Source organism: Hibiscus syriacus, unplaced genomic scaffold (assembly GCF_006381635.1).
Source record: "Hibiscus syriacus cultivar Baekdansim isolate YM2019G1 unplaced genomic scaffold, ASM638163v2 tig00111005_pilon, whole genome shotgun sequence".
NCBI lineage: Eukaryota > Viridiplantae > Streptophyta > Magnoliopsida > Malvales > Malvaceae > Hibiscus > Hibiscus syriacus.
Window position 1 is genome coordinate 424833 of NW_024062949.1, and position 21363 is coordinate 446195.

Here is a 21363-nt window from a genome sequence, read left to right on the forward strand (position 1 = left end):
TTTGGCATTCAGTATACAAAGTAGAGTCACGAGGATTACTCTTGTAGACAAAATAACTGACGTGATTCCCGAAGGAAAAATATAATTCGATAATCTGAAAGAAATTGAGTCAAAGAGAGGCTTGAGGTTGTTTTTACCATATTTATTTTCAACTTTACATTCTCTATTTTATTTATTTTTACTTTAAATTGCTTTTTCTTATTTAATCATTTTCATCAAAAAACCCCCCATTTTCTTTATTACATATCGCCTGGTTTAAGAAATTCAAACAGAAATTTGGAAATTTTCTAAGTCCCTGGGAATCGACCCTTACTTCTCTTTACTACGTATTTCTTTCTTATATATTATTGAGAAGAAGAAATTTATTTTGACATCAAAACGATAGTTGTCAGGCCCTCCGAAATTATCCTGTTCGGATCTATAACGTGATAGAGTAAGAATAAGTAACGACCCTCTCTTAATTCAGTAATTGAAATACCCCCAATGGATGCGTAGTCTATGATTGTCCAATGATTAATGCTTCGTCCTCCTCATCCAGCGTGAGACCCTCCAACTCCTGTTCAATGGCTCCTATAACGGGACAAAGGGTTCCACACAATCTGAAAAAACAAATAAACAAACAAGATACTGAGAACACAACCCAGGATACGTGCCAAAATGGCAGAGAACCCTAGCACAGAGGGTTTTATCAAACCAAATAGTGTTAAATGTTCTTGTTTGTTTTGTTACCGAATTAAATTGAATAGTTTTACATAGGCATACAAAAAATTGTGGATAAAAACTCTTTTTTTTTATGCTAGGACACTTTTGTATACATTTGTTTTTGGTTCGAATGGATATTTTGAACAAATTTAGATATAAAAGTTTAAATATAAAATGGCTCAAATTAGAAAAATCGTTTAAACTCTAAATCTAAAATAAAATTATCGATTATATTTCATTCCCTTCGGTTATCGCTCTTAAATATGATTGATAGTTGGTAATAAGGATGAGGTTTAATTATAAAATAAGTGTTTAAATTATATTATTTTTTAAAATAGGTGTATACTTTTTCTTGAAATATTCAGGTGTCTAACGTTACAAACGCTACTATTTTAGGTGTCTAGACCATCCGTTAATTTTCTCTGTTAAGTGAGGATTCTTAGCCTAATGCTTTCTCATCTCATTAGTCCTTTTCAGTCAGGCCTTTACATTTTGTTGGTTTTATTTAGATTGCTTCGGTTTGCGCAACAAAGAAGATACACAGAACATCCACCCACAGATCCTTAACCAATGCCTTTTTATCGTTTACACGATCACGTAGAACCCAAAAGCCCGACAACATTGGCCAGACACCTTTTCATGTTCTTAAAGGTCAACGCAGCTTAACCCATATGGCTCAAAAAAACTACTTTACTGTCGTTTTTATTGTTTTCCAAATAAGATCCCATGTTCATTACACCATGTAAATCAAACAGATGAAAGATGATTCGCGTAATTGTCCATGGATTGATTACATTTTAAGAACCCTAAAACTGAGCGTGGATTTACATTGTGATGTAATCTGGGAACTGACAGATATCATCCAACATGAAGTCTTGAGATTGACCTAGCTGTAGATGGTTCGCTTGTATCTCATTGCTGTATGGCACCACTTGATGACCTGTGACTCCATTAAAGCTCTCGAACTGTTGAGGAAGATGACCATGACGGTGATCTATATAAACGCCGAAATGTTCGTTCTTCATATGAGTTGGGGGTGGAACAATGGAATCTTGAGTGTAATGAGTGACTGAGTTTTTTGATGTGGGCTTTGGTAAGAATCCTTGAATTATCTCTTGCAACAAGCCTGAATCAGAAGACTCGTGTCTGAAGAACTCCATGGCATCAGCTTGAGGATTTGACATGGCAGCAGACGGTGGCGCCACGGCTGTTGTGTGAGTTGAGTTCTTTTCCTTGTGAGGAAGAGTCATAGTTGAGCCGATGAAAGAACTATTGATATTGTTGACGCTTGTTGGGGAAATCGACGTAGTAGAACTAGGCAGAATCGAGAAAGAAGAAGGAGCAGATGCTGTTCCATTGATCAGTGGAAAATGGTTAACCGGAGACGGAGGACACGCCGGAAAAGATGGATATGAAGGTGAGTTTAAGAAGTCACGTAATAAAAGCATGTCCAAAGAAACGTTTCTTTGAGGCCGACCAGACCCCACAGAGAATTCTCCCACTTGGGGATTAGTAAAGGGTGGCCATTTGCCGTTAAGATCCCTGATGGACGGCTGTGCTTGCCCGGAGAAGTTGAACGGATGAGGAAGAAGATGATCGTTGTTGGTGGAAGGAGGGTAGACAAAATTGGTCCGAGCCTTGATCCCCCGCATAGCACGAGCAGCATAATCATAAGCGCAAGCAGCCTCTTCAGCAGTGTCGAAAGTTCCAAGCCACCGTCTCTCCTTCGACTGCGGGTCTCGTATCTCAGCGGCGTACCGCCCCCAAGGCCTCCGGCGGACTCCACGGTACTTCATAGTCCCACCAGGGCCACCATTCTCTTCCAGAGACCTCTTGTTCGTTATCGCTGCCGTGCTGGTGGTGGTGCTAATCTTCGAGGCAGCGGCGAACTTCTTTGAATTCTGTGCGATAGAGTCTCGCCGATCCGACTCAGGCACACGAACGATGCCGTTTAGTCGCCTGAAAGTCTCCTCCATCAGAAGAACAAGTGAGAAAGTTAGCTGGGAAATCAAAAGCAGAAGAGAAGAAAGAATGCGATGTGGATAGTGGTGGAGCATATATGCTTGTATTTATAGCAGTAATAAATACTGACAACTGAGAAGAGGGTGAGGAGATACCTATTATTCCTCATATTCTAACCAAATAAAAGCTTAAATTTAATATTTTGTTATAGTTAATATTTTTTTAAATATGACCAATTAATAATTAAAGAATAGAATATGATCATGCAATGAAATTTTAAAAATTCAATCGTGATAGGTAACAAATTGACTTTATATAGATCAATATGATCCATATTGAAATTTTAAAAATGCAATGAAATTTTGATTTATTTGTGAAGATTGAGAGACTCTATCAATAAAAAATAATCCATATGAGAGTAAAGTATGAATAGATTTAGGGACAGAATCAGAATTTTAGTTCAAAAAGAGTAAAATATAATTAACAATAAAAAACAAAAGAGACAAAATCAAAATAAATAAAACTTTAAGGTCCAAACATAGATTATACATGTAGTTCTGTCACTGAGTATATCAATAATATAATATAATTTTATTTTTTTAATTAAAATATATTATGTGTCATGTAATATATTTTTAGAGCAACATATATCTTTCTTATAATAAAAAATTGAGTTGAATGATGTGTACCATATATGAAAAGTTTTAGAGTCAAATTGAAGAAAAAAATACTAAAATGATAATGATGCATAATTTTATGGACTAAAATATCATTTAACAAAAAATTGTATTTTAACGAAAATCTTTTGAGTAAGTTATGCATTTAGTATCTAAACTATCAATTTTTTTTTAAAAATCATACATAAACTTTAGTTTTTGTTTCATTTTAATATCTTGCAATTAAAAATTTTAGTTTTTCGTTTCATTTTAGTATCCCGTTCAAAATTTAACTTTGAGTTTTAAATTTTTTGAAAGTTTAGGTACTAAAAATAAATAAAACTGATAGTTTAGATACTAAACACGTTAAGTTTTTAACGAATGATACTAAAATGAAAATAAAATGTTGGGTATGATTTTGAAAAAAAAAATAAAAGTTTAGGTACTAAAACAAACTAAAACTGACAATTTAGTTATTAAGGGTGTAGTTTACCCAAAATCATTTTTGCAACTACAGGATGGACTCAGTTGATATTCGACAATAATTAAATTCAACTTTTTAAACATTGTTTATTTATAAACATTAATTAAGCAAACCCTAGTTTTGAAAAGAGGGATTAAATTTCAGTACCTTCCCCTACACGTAAAACGGACCACCCTCGTCTCTTTACGCAGACTTTTATCTCACAACGTTATTATCCCAATTCTCAACCATCTTTCCTTTAATTCCATTCTCAACGACATTTAATCCCTACTTTAATATTGCAGTGATTATTATAGGTTGATTGTGTTTGTAACCTCTAGACTCGGCCTATACGTTACGACCAAATCTAGTAGATTACGATAAAAATTTTCCAAAATATTTTTCAATAGTTTAAAACCATGGTACGAATAAACATCTTTAAAAATATAGTTGATAATATTAAAGTTCAATTCCAGCAATTAAAGTCGTAAGGGTTGAATAAAATATTCCATAATCAGTATCGAAGCAAATCTAATTTTAGTAACAAAAGCAACATACGTCGTAAAACAAGTATTTTCAAAATATAGGCACATGCCACCCAAAATAAATGCAACTCGGAAGATAAAAACATTACAACAAAATAATCCTGTATGAATGTATCGATCCTTCAAGTGTCAAGTCTGGGTCACCCATCAAAAAGTATCTGAAAGGGGCAAGTTTGGGGGAGTGAGATAGGGAGTTCAATGTGTTCCAGCAGTGCAAAATAAAAACATACAATTAAGTTTCAAAATCGGTTCATTATCAAAGTTATGAGAACGATAGTAGACTTGTAGTTTAAAATACAGAACAATCCTCCAACCATACACCATATGCAATTCCCCAGAACTACATCCATAAGGACTTATCCTAGGCCCAAAGGGCGTAGGTGCCAACCTAAGAGAGCACCTTGGGTCCATAAGGTCTTACTATAGCCGAAGTGTAGGTGCCCACTTGAGGGGTGTGCCCTCAAGCCCATAAGGACTTACCCAATGCACATAGAGAGGAGCCACCCTAAAGGAATACCTTAGGGTCCATAAGGTCTTATCACTAGGCCCATTGGGCCCAAGAGCCAACCTAAGGGTCGCCTTAGGTCCATAAGGAATTACCAGCTTGATCGGTGTTGAACCTATATAAGGAATTACCAGTTTGATCGAAGCTAAAAATGTAGAGACTTCATACAAGATCCTAGAGTACCCTGAAGAGCATAGTTTTCAAATAGTAACTAACAATAGCAAGGAAATCAGAGTTCAAACATATATCAATTCAGAAGAAAAAAACAATAACTAGAGAACATGAATCAGTCAAGCAGGCTTAAAATTCAATAAATAAAAAATCAGTCTTAAAACAAATAAATCATGTGAAATTAATTCATATCAGCTAGACATATTGCAAATCATGTAAAACAGTCTTGTGCACATGATATTTCAAACATGTATATAAAACATATATATGTATATAGCACACAAAGAACACACCTCACAAAAAGAATCAGTCTGGTAGATCTATCGAGCATCAGCTTCACTACGCTCTTCGACTGTACGAGAACCTAAGTCATATCATAATAAAATTATTATCGGAGTAGTACATTAAACTGAGTATTTAACAAGGTTGCAGAACTATACGAGTAATCACGAGCTCTCGCAGACGAGCGGGTCGGGAGGAACCAGACCGAGCAGACGAATGGTCGAGATAATCATGGGAACCTTAATTAAACAACATAATAATTTAGTCCTTGACCCTCAAATTAGATGCACTTAATTAAATCACTTAAATAAATACTTAAATTACATATGCATATTCGAGTTTAATGGTCAATTAGGAGGCTTTCAGGTTTGAATTTGGCATAACAGACTTCAGATTCAGACTCAGGACATTGAAAAACATAAAATATGATTTTTTGAGAATTTTGACTTTTTGGTCAAAGTCAACAGTCAAACTGGTCAAAGTTAACGGGTCTCGTCAACGATCAATGGGTCAGACTGATTTGGGTTGACTCGGGCCGGTTCGGGTTGATTCAGTTTGGTTCTAGTTGAATCAGGCCGATTCAAGTTTACTCATATCGGTTCTAGGAGGTTCCAATACCGGGGAGGAGCTCCACGCGTACGTGGCGGCGCGTGACAACGACGACGGGGTAAAGGGCAGTAGCAGAGCACTCTGAGATCACCAAAACATCATTCCCAACATATATCAGACCCAAATCAGTCATAAACCACAACCAACAATTGAGAAAAATAATATCGGGACTTACCCAACGGCAGACAAACGAAGAAACATCATTGGACGACCACCCCGGTTGGGTTTCGGTCGGAGATGATCGGGGAACACAGTGCTGGGAACGGTGAGGCAAACCGATGTCGGGTGCGACTGGATTCGAGGAAGATAAGATCGACAACGTTTTGGGTTTCGACAAACCCACGATCTATCCTCCACGGCGGACTACTAAGAAACACGACGAGTGTCCAGCTGGGTTACGATCGTAATGACCAGGCGTACCGTATGGGAGTGGCGGTGACGCTTCCCGATACATGACAACAGAGAACCACGATTGGGGGCCAAACAATTTTTCTCCTTCGTGACGATCGACTGTCGATTTGGGTAAACTAAGGGTCAGGGTTGGATCACGGGATGGCTCTGGTTCTACTGGTGGCGGGGGTGATCGCTACGGATGGCAGGAGGATAATGCTCGACGGTGGGGTGATTGTTTGAGGAGATGGGTTTTAGGGGCTTGGGGTTGGTTCACGAACACACGGGGGAGTGGGTTTGAAAATTGAGTTAACACCCAATATATTAAATATTAAATAAAATTTTATTATTTTCAATTAAAATAGTAGCCTAACTTGATTGGTAGGTGCATGGTCGGCCATGCAATAGGTTAGGGGTTCAAAACCCCTCAAATATACACATTTTCCATTTTCTATTTGAAATTAACCCAAAATTTTTCAAAACAGTCCATTTCGATCCCTTAATTAAATTAAAAAAATTAAATATATTTTAAAATAAAATTTGGGGTGTGACATTATTATAGATCAAATGCGTTTCTGTTTCATGCAATGAATAACCCAGATTTTCTGGGAAATTTCTTCCAAGTTTAAGAGCTTTGAGCTGATGGGTTGCTCGTGATAAAGGTACAGAATGGTTACACCGGCAGCGCTCAGAAGCTGTTGCTCCCTTTTGAGATGGCTCAGCGTTGACATTTATTTGCAAATAATTGGGTTTTCAAGGGCAATGACTTTCGGCTCTTGCTGGTTTAGGGTTTGAAAATCAAGGTTTTAAAGGGTCACATGCAGTTGTCCCACGTAGGGGGATTAGTAGGCTCTTTAATGGAGGGAGTCCCCCACACTTTTAAGTCAGAAAAAAGAAGGACGCTGTCCATTATCCCCCCTATTTTTCTATCTCACTTTCTCTGCTTTAATCTCTAACTTTATCTTTTGGTTTAAACTAATTGCACCTCTCGTTTCTTATGGTTTCTTTCATGCACTGTTCGATATATTATTCACGTAAATTTTTAAACACTACCTACGTCTATTCGGGTATTTATTAAACAAAGTTTAGAGTTTGAATCAATTTAGACGAAAAAGATTCAAAATCTTTTTCATTTAAAGAGTATATCATGACTAGATTCGATTCCAAATTTTAAAGACCACATTACTTAAAAGAACTTCATAAACCTAAATATAATAGTAGAACAACCTTAAATAATATAAACACTCAAACCCTAAATCATACACCATAGCATACTACGTTAAAATAGATAATATTAGACTAGTTAATAGGAGTTGACATACACTTTCACAAACAAACAAATATTATTAGTTAGAACTTTCAAAAAAATTATTATTAGCTAGAATAAATTTATTAATTGATCGAGGGATAAAAGATGGCACCAGAGAAACAAAATGTATAATGAGAAAACAAAGATTTTGTAACGACAGTATGAGATTCTGTCAGGTCCCAAAGGTATATAGAATGAGTTTAAAAACACTCGTTTTCGAGATCAGAAAATGCCCAGGCAATCCCTACAGCTCTGGTAATAACCCTACATACTTAGAAAACCTCAACATATACACAGTATATATATATATATACATATGTATCACCTCTATCACTGCATAAACCGCCTTCGATTCTTAATGCAAAAACTGACAATGAGCATGTGGCGAAAGCGCCCGGTCACAGGCAAGCCTACTTTAAACTACAACATAATAATACCATCAAACAGAAGCTGTTTTAATAAAGATGCATTAAAACTGGGCCTCTCTTGTCCCACTGTGTTTTTGAAACCATAACCAAATTGCCTAGCTATCCCCTAGTGTTCAGCAGCACTCGCGCACGTATCAACCCTTTGGCTCTTAAGGCATATTAATTAATGTTTACACGCTTCTTTCTTTCTTTCTTTCGTTTGCTTTTTAAGCACGTAATCTCTGGTATCTGCGACTCTTTTTTTTTCTTTTTCTTTTTCAGAATGTCGAAAAAGAGGTAATGCAGATGTGAGTTTGTTTCCTTATTTGTCTCTTGAGCATGAATATGTGGAGATATTTGTAAGATAAAGAGTGGAGGGGATATAGTGCTATATTGCCATGGGAATAGGATCATGGATGGGTCAAAATTGGATAGAGTCTAGATAGAGACAATACCATTGTCGTGGCTTTGATTTGAGATTATCGATAATTTTTAATATTGTAATTATTTTCTGGGACTCGTTTACTAATACAAATAGATATGTTCATATTTATTTTTGTTTAAATTTTTTTACGTGTTTCAAACATTTTCTTATATGATCTCAAGTGAATAATTTATTATATCAATTGTTTTGAACAGTTTTGTTCGGATATTATAATGGAACTATCTAAATTTACAATATACTAATAATGAGCATCTAAATGTGTAGAATTCATCAATGGATTATAAAATCCATACTACAAATAATGATTAAACACTTTAATGGAATATCAATGGCAACAATCCACTGATGATCATTCATCTATAATCGGGTAGGTGGCACAGTCGTCCCCTGAAAATTTAAAATAATTTTATATTTTATATTTTTTTAGTGTACTTTTTTTGTTAAAATTTATTTTCATCCTCTTCAATTTTTTTTAAATTTTTTAAACCTCATTTATAAATTTCTAAATGCAGCAGCAGCTTATTCTTCCTCAAGACAAAAGACCAAACTTAACCCAAACATCCACTTTTGTCTTCAATCCCAATCATCAACGTGATGAAACCATTTGCATCAGTCGTGCACAAAATCCCCAAAGCGAATTTGGCTTCTTTCAGATCACTAACCATGGTGTTCCAATAGAATAATGCGTCAGATCCAAGGGTGAGAATGCTTTCTTTCAACTCCCATCTCATGAAAAATTATATCATTGTAAAATGATTTAAGGTTTAATTATGAGTCCTGTTAGAACCAAATTATAGTAAATATGAAAACAAATCAAAATCTAATCATATCAAATCATCAAGAATAAAATAATAAATGGGGAAACGTACCTAAATTAATTAATTGATAGGGTTCCCTTACGTATAAACTCTCTTATGAGGATAAGAGTAAATACAATATTATCTATTTCTTAGGAATCATAACCCTTTATATAATTACTTTAAGAATCAATTATTGTATGTACTTATAACTCTTCCTACACTTTTATTTTCATGACACTTCTAATACCTTATGACTTTATAACATAATGGGTTACTTAATTTATGTCATATTTTATGATAACAATATACATTATAAATATGTGCCCATAATTATGGATTTTAATCCAACAATCTTCCACTTGGGCAACATATATTTCCTGATAAATGTATAATTTTATGAGCTCAAAATTTGTTATTATGCAATAGGTATTCTATAGCAATCTTGTCCATCAATTATATCCATATAGGATAAAAGCAACCTTTGTCATATCAATCATGACTAGACACATCAATAGTCATGTATACAAAAACAATCAAATGACATAGATCAATCATGGAGCGTAGCATGAAAATTACATGCATTGTGAACCGCACATGTCTATTTTCAATTGGTCCTCTTTAAACTTTAGTGAGATCAGATTTTACCAAAATCAGAGTGTCGATAATCCAAAACAAACTTTATTTCTGTAGAAAATAACTATAAAATAAATATCCTTAAATTGAAGTAATTGAAGTGTGTTTATATGAGCATTAAAATTACAAACTCCCACTAAAATCAAATATCCTTAAATGATATTACACCCACATGAGTAGTGTGCTCATGAAAGACATTAGGTGACAATTCCTTAGTAAGTGCGTAATTATGAGTTTGTACCAATATGCTCTATAAACACATAACTACTCTAAATTTTCTTTAACAACTAGAAACATAATGTTTATGTGCTTAGACTTAAGGTGTTTATGTTATATATGGAATAAAGGACTACAACTTAGTTGTCACAAAATAACTCAAGTGGTTTTTTTATCAATCCATAATTAGTAGTTCATGTGACAAAATTTTACATCTATATTCCAATAATTCAGAGTCCATAAACCTGATGATTTTTTACTTACAAGATCTTCGTTATGTGAACATGTGACATTTTTGTTTTTAAATGTATTGTATGAATCGATTTGGTTGTTATCCAACAATCCATACCCAAAGAGCTGAAATACCTATTTAATATCCTAAAACCATACACTATGTTTGAATGTGTATAAACCTAAGTATACATTTAACTCTTTATTTTATTTTGAAGCATAAAGAACCTTTCTTAGTTTCCTTAGTTTCAAAATCATCCTTAGGGTACTGATCAAGACTAAACTTGTTTCCTTTAGCAATAAGGGGTATTATTTGATTTACTCTAACTGAACTTATTGTATATACAATTGTCAACCAAATTTATCTCAAAACCAAACGAGATAATCCCTTGGTGAAATATGTTATATAATTAACGAGAGTTATACTTAAACTCATAAATGAATTTCCCTAATTTGCGTATTATTAATTGTGTATCATCAGACACAATTTTGTAATTGCACCTTATAAAACATTTCATCAATGTTACCATTTTGAAATCCAACTTATGTAACTCAAGATTAAATATTAGCAACAAATATAGAGTCTTTCAATGAAACCAAAGAGAAAGTTTCTACAAAATCAATGTCTCACTTTTTAGTATATATATCCTTTATATACAAGACATACCTTATATTTGTCAACATTACCTTTTGTATCCATCCTAATTATAAATATCTATTTATATCCAATCAGCTTTGCACCTTCAGGTAACGAGGTAAGTCCTCAAACTTCATTATCTTGTATAGAACTTATACTCTTCTTACATAGTATTAATCCACTTTTGAGAGACATAACTTTTATGACATGACAAAAGTTGATTAGACCATCTTTCATCATTTTTCTGTTATCCTTATTTCTTGTATAAACATAATAATCTAAAATAACATTTCTCCCATTTCGTGGATCTTACTAATGATACTTGCTTGTTCTTTGAGGTTTTTGAGTTTGTTCTTCCGTAACAATTTCTCATCTTACTAAGGAGTTGTTCAAAATAATATTGTTGGGACTCTATATTCACTTATTAATTAACGACGCGTATGAAAACATTGATATCGTCAAAAGTAATAATAGGAACTGAGTTATAATCCAATTTCTCCTCAAAATCAATTTCTTAAACCTTATTTTCCCTCCAAAATCAACATCCTCAAAAATAATATTATAGATCTCACCTTAAAATTATTCATAATTATGAGATCATAAAACTTATAACCCCTAAATTGCTCAAAATAACAAAAGTAGTTGCTTAATGTTTTAGAATTCAATTTCTCCTCATATTCCCTAACTTATCTAAAAAGATAATAACCTTTTGTAACATATTGTTGTCTCTTTTGAGTTGGACTCTTAACAACCACATTCTATTTTTTTTGTTCTTATCTTTATATGCACTTTTCAAGTGAGTATTTTCAAACTTATTATGCTTCAATCTTTCTTCCTCTTGCACATAATGAGAAATGAGCTCATTTAGAGTTTATTTCTCTCTTTGAAATATTAAACTCTATAGGGAGAGATATTGAATTCACAAGAATAAATAATTCTTCAAAAAAAAACTCGATCTTAAGTGTCTTAAGTCTTGAAGCAATATGAAACATATCCATAATATTCTCTCACATTTCTTTGACCCTTATACTTTATAGACATCAAAGAATCAAAAGTGGTGTCATTTAAACCTAATTGTTTTTGGAAAAATATTTCTCAATTTCGTCAAGGAAACTATTAGCCTCAGTAATATTTTCAGATTATGTGCCCCTAAATGCTTCTAAAATGTTGCGCTTTATGATCACTAGACTCATGCAATTTGAACAAATTTTACCTCTCAAAATTCCTTACACCAATTAAGGATGTTATCCCCATTATAGGTGAAAATTATTCTTTTCTAAGTGCAAAGTCTATGTGCATACAACCAAAACCTTATGTAAGTACCTTTTTTCATTACTTGAAATTTGTCTCATTAAGCATAAGAATAAAATTGATATTAGCAAAAACTGTGACAGCAAAAGAACTAGATGAATAAAATAAACAACAAACTCACGTAAACAAATAATAAATTCAAAATAATGATTAATTCACATCACAAGATATCAAACACTACATCAATATTAAGTCTTTGGATAGTAATATTAACATTAAACGATACTCTTGTTGTAATAATCAAACATTGACAAAAAGTTATGTCGAACAAAAGAATAATATTTGGACTTATGTAATGCTCACATAAAGTACTTCATAATTGTCACATATTATTACCACATGTGTCGTTTGAAATCCGACCAAATATTAACTTTCATTTGGGTCAATTAATAAACGCGTGAATCACAAGAAACACATAATCATTTTTATATTCTAAATAAATTAGTCTACACAAAATTAGTCACTTTGGCAACATTTTGTTTCAATAAATCTATTAATTTATTTCAAAATATATTCTAATAATCAACAATCAAAACTGAATTGAATATATATATTGCATTAACAATATAAATAAAATCATATAAATATTGTCAATCAATCAATTTCTCTTAATTTAATTAAATTAAAAGATAACCAAAATAAATAATAAATTTGAATACACTTAAATCTGACCTCAATATATCAAATGCTTCATTAATATTTCATCTTTAGATAAAATATTCTCTTATGTGATATCTGATGCGGTAACCAAACACTGATAATAAAAATATGTCAAGCAAAAATCTTCCTTTGGGTCGATTTATTACTCACACATCAAGTCGAATAATTATCACATGTTTATTACCAAAGTTGTACATACAATTATGTCAATTGTTACATAACCTTTATATTTTAAAATAAAATATTTCCACAAATAAGGTCAATCGACGACGTATTGCTTTAATTAAGTCATCTCAAAATAAATATTAGTATTCAAATTTAAATTTTATTATAACAATCAAAGGTTAAAATTAAAATTTCTGATTGCACTACAATATCCAAAATAACCCACAATTAGGTTATATAAATGGTGCTATCAGAAATCGAAAAACTAAATGCATAACTACATAAATTATCAAAAAAATAAATCAAATTAAAAATAATCAATATTTAACAAAAAGCCAAAAATAAAAGAGCATACTAATGAATTAAATTTTTTCCAAAGATTAAAAAAATATTTTTTTAATTAAACTGAATTGAATATATCAATTTCAAATATATTACATAATCCATAACAGTCAAAAGTCAAAATTGAATTTTCTAATCACGTCATGATTTCTGAAGTAAAGCATGATAAGGTTATCTAAACGATATTGTTAGAATCCGAAAATCTAAATCTTTTACTACTCCTCAAGGATATCTAATCATGGATTCATCAAATTAAGCCAAAACATGATACAAAAAACCAAAATACGAATCCATTAAAAAAATCAGACATAACCAAAATTCAATTTTATTTATTCTTGAATAATGTCCTTAATAATCAACAATCAAAATTAAAAATTTTGATCTAACCAAATTTAGAAGGAAAAAAAACTTAAATCAATGAATAATTCAATTGCATATGAAACATGATTCCCTTCAAATAATGGATTATAAAACTAAAATTAATATATAATCAAAATAGTAAATCCCATTATTGTCAGGAAAAATCACACAAAATAGAAAAAATAATTTTAAAATCCAAACTCAAAAATCTAAATATAATTGGATTATCCCAATTCATTTGATGTTACATAAAGTGCATGAATCAAAAGAAATTGAAGCAGTTCCAAATTCATATGCAAAAATTCCATAAACAATTGAATGGCAGTAATGCTTTTCCAAATCAATTAGCAAGTAAGAGAAAAAACATGCATTGAACCATCTTAATCTAAAAATTCAAGTATATGCAAAATCCAATGAACCATAAACTTAAGTTTATAATTTATAAGAATTATTCTAAATTTTTGTATAAGAGCTTTAATCACAAAAATTATGAATCTTAAAAATAATTGATTCTCAATGATTCAATATGACGAGGCGATGATACTACTTGTTAGAACCAAAACATAATAAATATGAAAACAAACCAGGATCTAATTATGTCAAATCATCAAGAACAAAATACTAGTTGTGGAAGCGTACCTGAATTAATTGATAAATTGAAATCCTTGAATCTTTTATTTTAATATAAGTTACTGATGACATTAAATTTATTTTTGTTAGTTATTAACGATTTATCCCTTTAGATTTAAATAAAGAGTCGTAGTTGAGAATAATTGTTAACAAATGATTGATTCTTTGTAAAAGAAAGATGGTCATTGAGAATAAATAGAGTGAGTGTGAATTGTAAATAGTTTCAAGTCCTCTAAACTATTAGTTTTGGTCTGTTTTAGTGCTTAAATTTTTAAATTATTTTTAAAATTAAACGTTACATTTTGAACGATGTTCTAAAATGAAACAAAAAAATAAATTTTTTAACGATGAAATATTAAAACAGAAACTAAACTTAAAATATGATTTTAAAAATTTTAAAAACTAAAACTGATCAAAACTGATAAATTAAATAATAAAAATGTAGTTTAGATACGTTTACATCATTACGAGTCGAGAGAAACAAGTTATGTTTATTACTTCATTTATTTGGATCAACAAAATATTACTTTATTTGTCACATTGAGACTTGAGAAGAAGGGTGGCCAATGAACATAAAAAAGAAGAAAAAAACAAAGGGGTTGTTCATGCACATGATAATATGATATCTAATGTATTTAATTTACTCTTGCAGTGGCTGTATGTCAACGGGTAGGCGCCGATAATTACTTAGGGGCCGTTTGGTTCACGGCATAAAGGATTATCGAGAGAATGGAATCATTATTTTTCTGTTTGGTTGGTCGGTAATCTTATTCTTAGTAATATTTTATCACCAACAGTTGATTTTTTGGGTATATTACCGGGACTTTGATTACCCTCTTTCCTTAGGTATTGTTAGATTACCGGCGTTTTGGACTAAAATGCCCTTAATTTTTTTTTCCAAAATTATCCTTCTTCTGTCGTTGAATAATAAAAATTCTAAGAAGGTTAAATTACAAATTTATCCTTAAATTATTTTAGATTTACAAAAAAAATCTATAATTAGAATTTTATATGAAGTTCAAGGGTTAAAATAAAATTTTACTCTTTCATTAAATCTATTTATCTTTTCAATTTTGTAAAAATAAATTTTATGAATTTTATGAATTTAAAATTTTTAAAGAAAATATATAAATTAATTATAGTAATATTATAGTAGAATTCAACTTGTTAAAAAACAAATATATAATAAGAACAATTTGGTAAAATATACATTTCAATAATCTTTTATTTCTTTAACCAAACACAAAATACAACATTCTCAGTAATCTTATTCCCTAGTAATCTTTTATTCCCACTGGTAATCTTACATTTCGTGAACCAAACGCACCCTTAAGGGTTACTCTTTATATTATCATTAAGTCATGGATGGATCTGAGATTCTAATTCGGGGACAAATAAATTAATAAATATATGTGATTGAAATAGAAAATAAAGTTATCAACGATCAATTGATCTAATGAGATGAGATATTAGATCTTTTAAGTAAAGTCAGAGGTTCGAATCCTGACGATTACTAACGGGACAAATTAGGTTGGAAGGGAAGCCCTTATCTCTGTAATATCAGATCCGAATTAGTCGATCAATAGATCAGATATCAATAGTTATACCAAAGTTAAAAAATATATTATTATTTCATTTAGCAACCATTCTATTTTCTAATAATTGATCGATTAGTTCACTGAGTTGAATATTTTGATAAGTTTGAGGTGAACGTTATTAATAAATGAGTTCTCATTTGTGGATTTCTTACTAATGTTATTGGATAACTATGAGAATTAATTGTTTAATGAGTTTTCTGATTTGTTTGTAGAATCTCGACGAACCAAAGGATTACTCTTGTAGCCTTTTTTTAATAAAAATTAGATTTAATTTTTTTTATTTAGGTGACGACTATTTGGTTAGACTTAAGGTAATTATCGCGTAGTGATAGATTCTCGTAATCATCTCAAATAAATCATGTTTAAATTGTGATAAAGATATTTGTCAACCTAATACTATCGCTATATTCAAATATATTTGTGTTTGTGGTACTTATTTTCACTATCGAGAGTGATGTTTGTTCGTGTAATCTATTTGTTCATTTATTCAGTTGAATTTTTAATTAATCTTTATTTGTGTGGTCCTATTTTAATTATTTAATAGTTATTTTGTATAATTTTATGGTCATAGCAGAAATAACAAGATAATAAAATTAAAGTTTAATTAAGGGTCACCTTTGTTCTTAGGGTGCGTTTAGTTCACGGAATGTAAGATTACCAGTGGGAATAAAAGATTATCAGGGAATAGGATGACTGGGAATGTTGTATTTTGTGTTTGGTTGGTTTAGCAGGAATGTAAGATTACCGTGTTTGGTTAAAGGAATAAAAGATTATTAGAATGTATATTTGACCAAATTGTCCTTATTATATATTTGTATAATATTACAAATTGTAAAATATTTATATATTTTCTTTAAAAAATTAAATTCATAATATTTATATAATTTTTTTTACAAAATTAAAAATATAAAAAAGGTTTAATGAAAGGGTAATTTTTTTTAACCCCTGAACTTCATATAAAATTTTAATTATAGACTTTTTTTTGTAAATCTAAAATAATTTAAGGATAAATTTGTAATTTAACATTCGTAGAATTTTTATTATTCAATGACAGAAGAATGATATTTTTGAAAAAAAAATAATAATTTAAGGGCATTTTAGTCCAAAATGCCGGTAATGTTACAATACCTAAGGGAATGGAGGTAATGACATTCCCGGTAATATACCCCAAAAAATCTACTATTGGTAATAAAACATTACGGGGAATGAGATTCACAGCCAACCAAACATGGGAATGTGGGATTCCCATCCCATGGGAATCCCACAATTCTTGAACCAAACACCCCCTAAATAGTAGACTCAATTTATCATTTTCGTCCCTATCATATTTTTGCATCAATTTAGTCCTCAAAGTTGTTTAATTAGATCATTCTATATTCTACCTCTAACTTAAAACCTTAAATATAAACCCGAATTAGGATTTAGAATTAGGGTTTATAGTTTATGTGGTTATCGTTTAGGGTTTTAAGTTAGAAGTAGCGTATAAAATGATGCAATTGAGTAACTTCGAGAGCTAAATTGATGCAAAAATACGATATGGACGAAAGTGATAAATTAGATCTAATACGGAAACAAAAGTTACCCTTTTGCCTAAAATTAATATATTTTAATTTTTGTAGACTTTTCTTTTGTTTTTGTGATTGTTCTTTATAATACGTCTCTTTTATAGGCTCATAGATATATATATATAAACATTCTACATTGATATATTCAATTAAGTCCATGGGGCAGCACTTAGTTGAATTATTGCTATTGTAACACATCATTTTCATCCAAAGAAGATAGTTTCTCGACACATTGGAACATAACAATTTGAGGCATTTTTAAGCTTTCAACTCAAAAGTTTCTTTGACCATCCGTCTTGTTCCTTCTTGCTTGAAGAACTCTTCAAGGAACTCTGAGAAATGATAATCCCTATATATAGGAGGATGCTGCTCATCAATCGGATCCCGAATCGGACCGATAACCGTATCTTTACCCGGGGTGTAGAACGTCGCCAACGAAACTCGAAAACGAGTTTCGTTCGTCACATCCCTGTGGTGCACACTCTTGAACCTTCCATTACTCAGCACCTTGAAGCATTCATACACCATGGATCTTTTTGCAGTTAGAATCGAGTTGAATTTACTAATGATGCTAAAGTTTTTGTAACATATAAATGGGTTTTTACCTGAATTTGATCGCCGATATTGATGACAAATGCATCGGGGATTGGTTCAACTTGAACCCAATTCCCATCTTTGATCACTTGTAGTCCACTTACCCCTTCCGATTGCCTAACGATTGTGAGTGCACACATATCAGTGTGAACATTTAGTCCCAACGTAAGCTCAGGATCTGGACATGGCGGATAGTAGTTCCCCTGTGCTTGAAACTTCGGCTTCTCGCCGATCTTTGTCTCGAGACAATCAGTTTCGAGCCCGAGTCCGAGAGATATCAAGCTCAATAGCCTTTTCATTAGAACATAAATCTCCTTTCCATATTCAGCAACAACCTCGCTGCACACAGTTGAAGATTATCAAATCATAATCATGAAATTCTATAAAGTACTACGATAAAATCATCACAATCAAACATTAAAAAACTAGACCAACTAACCGGTATTGAGGAGGATTTTGGGGCAAAGATGGAGGATATCATCCAATGGACGCCAAGGGTGAGCAAAAGATTCACTCCACATGGAAACCTGGTTTTGGCCATCGCTTTTAACATAATTTTTGAACAGCCTCACTTTCTGGCCTTTCTCGATGTGAGAGTTCAAAGAAAGCGGTGAGAACGGCCAACATTTGGTCGCATAATTCCCGGGTAACGCCATGGTTGATGATCTGAAAGAAGCCATATTCCTCACAAGCTTTCGAGATCTTGTCGACAACTAATGCAGACGGTTCCTCCATCAGGTCGATGACAGGAACCGAAGACAAAAGGGGTGTCTGGTTTAAGTTTGGTCTTTTGTCTTGAGGAAGAATATGGTCGGGGGAGACAGATAAAGGGCTGCTTCCATTGATGAAGTGGAATGTCTGAGCATCCATGGAGTCTGGAGATTTTCTGCAACTATGGTGAAGTCTCAATGTAAACGGAGGATTATAGAGATCCGGAAATGTGATAACAAATTGCAGATAAACAAATTAGACTTATTACTTTATTTAGTCAGTTGGAAAAAAAAAAATCATATTACTTCATTAATCACATGCATGAGATTTGAGAAGAAGGGTTGGCCAATGCCATATAAAACAAAGGGTTGTTCATGCACATGATATGGGTAAACTACGTATTTAATACTTAAATTATTATTTTTAGTCTGTTTTAGTATTTAAACTTTCAATTTTTTGAAAATCATCCAACGTTTAGTTTGCATCTTATTTTAGTATACCGCTATTAAAATCTTAACATGTTTTGGTCAGTTTGTTGCAAACTAAACGTTGGTCTATCCAATTTTTGGTCCAAAGTAAAGATGGAAACCCACCAAAAGTATTAGTTTTGGTCGGTTTTAGTACCTAAATTTTTAATTTTTTTAAAACTTGATGTTAAATTTTGAACGGATCACTAAAATGAAACAAAAATTAAAGTTTTTAATAGTATAGTACTAAAATGAAATGAAAACTAAACTTCAGGTATAATTTTAAAAAATTTAAAATTTAGATACTAAAAAAGACCAAATCTAATAGTTTAGATACTAACTCAGACTTTATCCTATTTTCATATATTTTAATTTATAATTTATATTTTTTTATTTTTTATTTTAAAACTTAAATTTAAATTTAAGTAATTCAAAGATGATATCATTAAATGTTTATCATAATGAAATATATAGTTTAATGCAATAATGTCTTTTCTTTGTTACTAATGTATTAACACAAAGGAAACAATTATTTAATGCATATGCACTCTTAAAAAGAAAAAAAAATGTAAAAAAAAATACATGGCGGCAGAGGATATTATATTAACGAGGTTAGTTTTTAAATATTATATTAATATAGATCATTTAAAAAAAATAATATTATTGGCAGAGGATAGGGTTTTAAATTTCATTTTCAAATATAACATTGTTTCCTCTCCTCCCTCTTTCCCCTTTTTTTTCTTTGAAATTTATATTATTTTCTGGAGATTAAATTAATTTTTTTCTTTGATTTTGTTTAATCGACGAATGCACTAATTTTGATATTGACTGTCGATTGTTAGTTGTTTTTTCTTTTTCTTTTTTGTTTTTAATGAATAATTATGTCTTTATAACATGTTTATCTCTACTTTTATGGCACGTTTATCTTTATCTTTTGGTAGATTTCGGTTTTTGGGTCGTTGGTTCGTTTGCTGATGCAGTTAGATTTGTTCGTATCATTATTTTGTTCGAGTATTTTGGTTAAGTTTTTTAACCTTTTTCTTCTTTGGTGCTTGTGTTATCTAAGTGGCTAGTTTTTGTGTCCATGATTATAGAAAAATATCCTAATTATAATTTAATTTACGATTACCGTTATAATTGTAAATCTTTTTTATAATCCTGATTTTTTTTACTTTTAATAAAACTAACGTTTTTTTATAAAAAAATCATTTTATATTTTAAAAGAACCATGCATTGTGATATCAAACATGCAAATATTTTAATCACAAACAACTTTAAAGCACAAAATTGTGATTTTGGGCCTGCAAAATGGCTACCAGATATTTTAATCAATAAATATCTTATTACCCAAACTCATAAAATTCTCAATATCGTAGGCGGGTTAATTATTTAGCCTAATGCGACACAAAGAAATTTATTTAGGAAACTATGATATTTTCTACATTGTTCTTGAAACTCGTCATGTCAAAATGACGAGTTCTATTAAAAATATACTTTAATGGACGTAGACGTTGGTTCTAATAATTTATTGACGAGTTCCATTAAAAATATATTTTAATGGATGTTGATGTTGGGTCTAATATTTTATTATATTTCATGGAACTCGTCATATCGACATGAAGAGTTTTATTCGGAAAAAAATTATTTTTTATTCATAATAATTAAAAAAACATAAAACTCGTCACGTCAATATGACGAGTTTTAATAGTCATACTGATAATTTTTACTAAATATAAAGTACTTAATGTTTACATTTGAAGCATTAACTCATACATTACATTATATCAGAAACATTAACTCATACATTACATTATAAACATTAACTCCTACATTACATTACATTACAATACAATAGAAGCATTAAGTTGTTACCTACACATCTTAGTCCTTATTAGTCAGTTGACTTGTCAGATGTTATGTTCTTCAATCCTCCTTTCTTTATCTTGTTTCCTTCCATATATAAATAGTTCAAGTTCTTGAAGTTCAACTTCTATATT

The 21363-nt window shown here is 31.2% G+C and overlaps 1 protein-coding gene and 1 pseudogene across 1 annotated transcript; both read right to left on the bottom strand.

Annotated features, from left to right (window-relative positions):
* Positions 1–496: 496 nt before the first annotated feature.
* On the bottom strand, positions 497–6028 carry LOC120149509. The gene is made up of 4 exons (XM_039162275.1): positions 5905–6028; positions 4965–5017; positions 1531–2702; positions 497–599 (listed from the first exon to the last, which is right to left on the bottom strand). The coding sequence occupies exons 1-4, from the start codon at positions 6026–6028 to the stop codon at positions 497–499; spliced, it is 1452 nt and encodes a 483-aa protein (XP_039018206.1).
* An 11758-nt stretch (positions 6029–17786) lies between these two features.
* Positions 17787–19058, bottom strand: LOC120149421 (annotated as a pseudogene).
* Positions 19059–21363: the final 2305 nt, after the last annotated feature.

Excerpts from the sequence above, each read along its gene's own strand:
- LOC120149509 (XM_039162275.1), bottom strand. The coding sequence starts at position 6,028 with ATGACTGATTTGGGTCTGATATATGTTGGGAATGATGTTTTGGTGATC. Across the intron at positions 5,018-5,904 it reads ACGCGTGGAGCTCCTCCCCG|GGTACTCTAGGATCTTGTAT; the intron begins GTATTGGAACCT and ends TATGCTCTTCAG. Across the intron at positions 600-1,530 it reads TTCCCAGATTACATCACAAT|ATTGTGTGGAACCCTTTGTC; the intron begins GTAAATCCACGC and ends TTGTTTTTTCAG.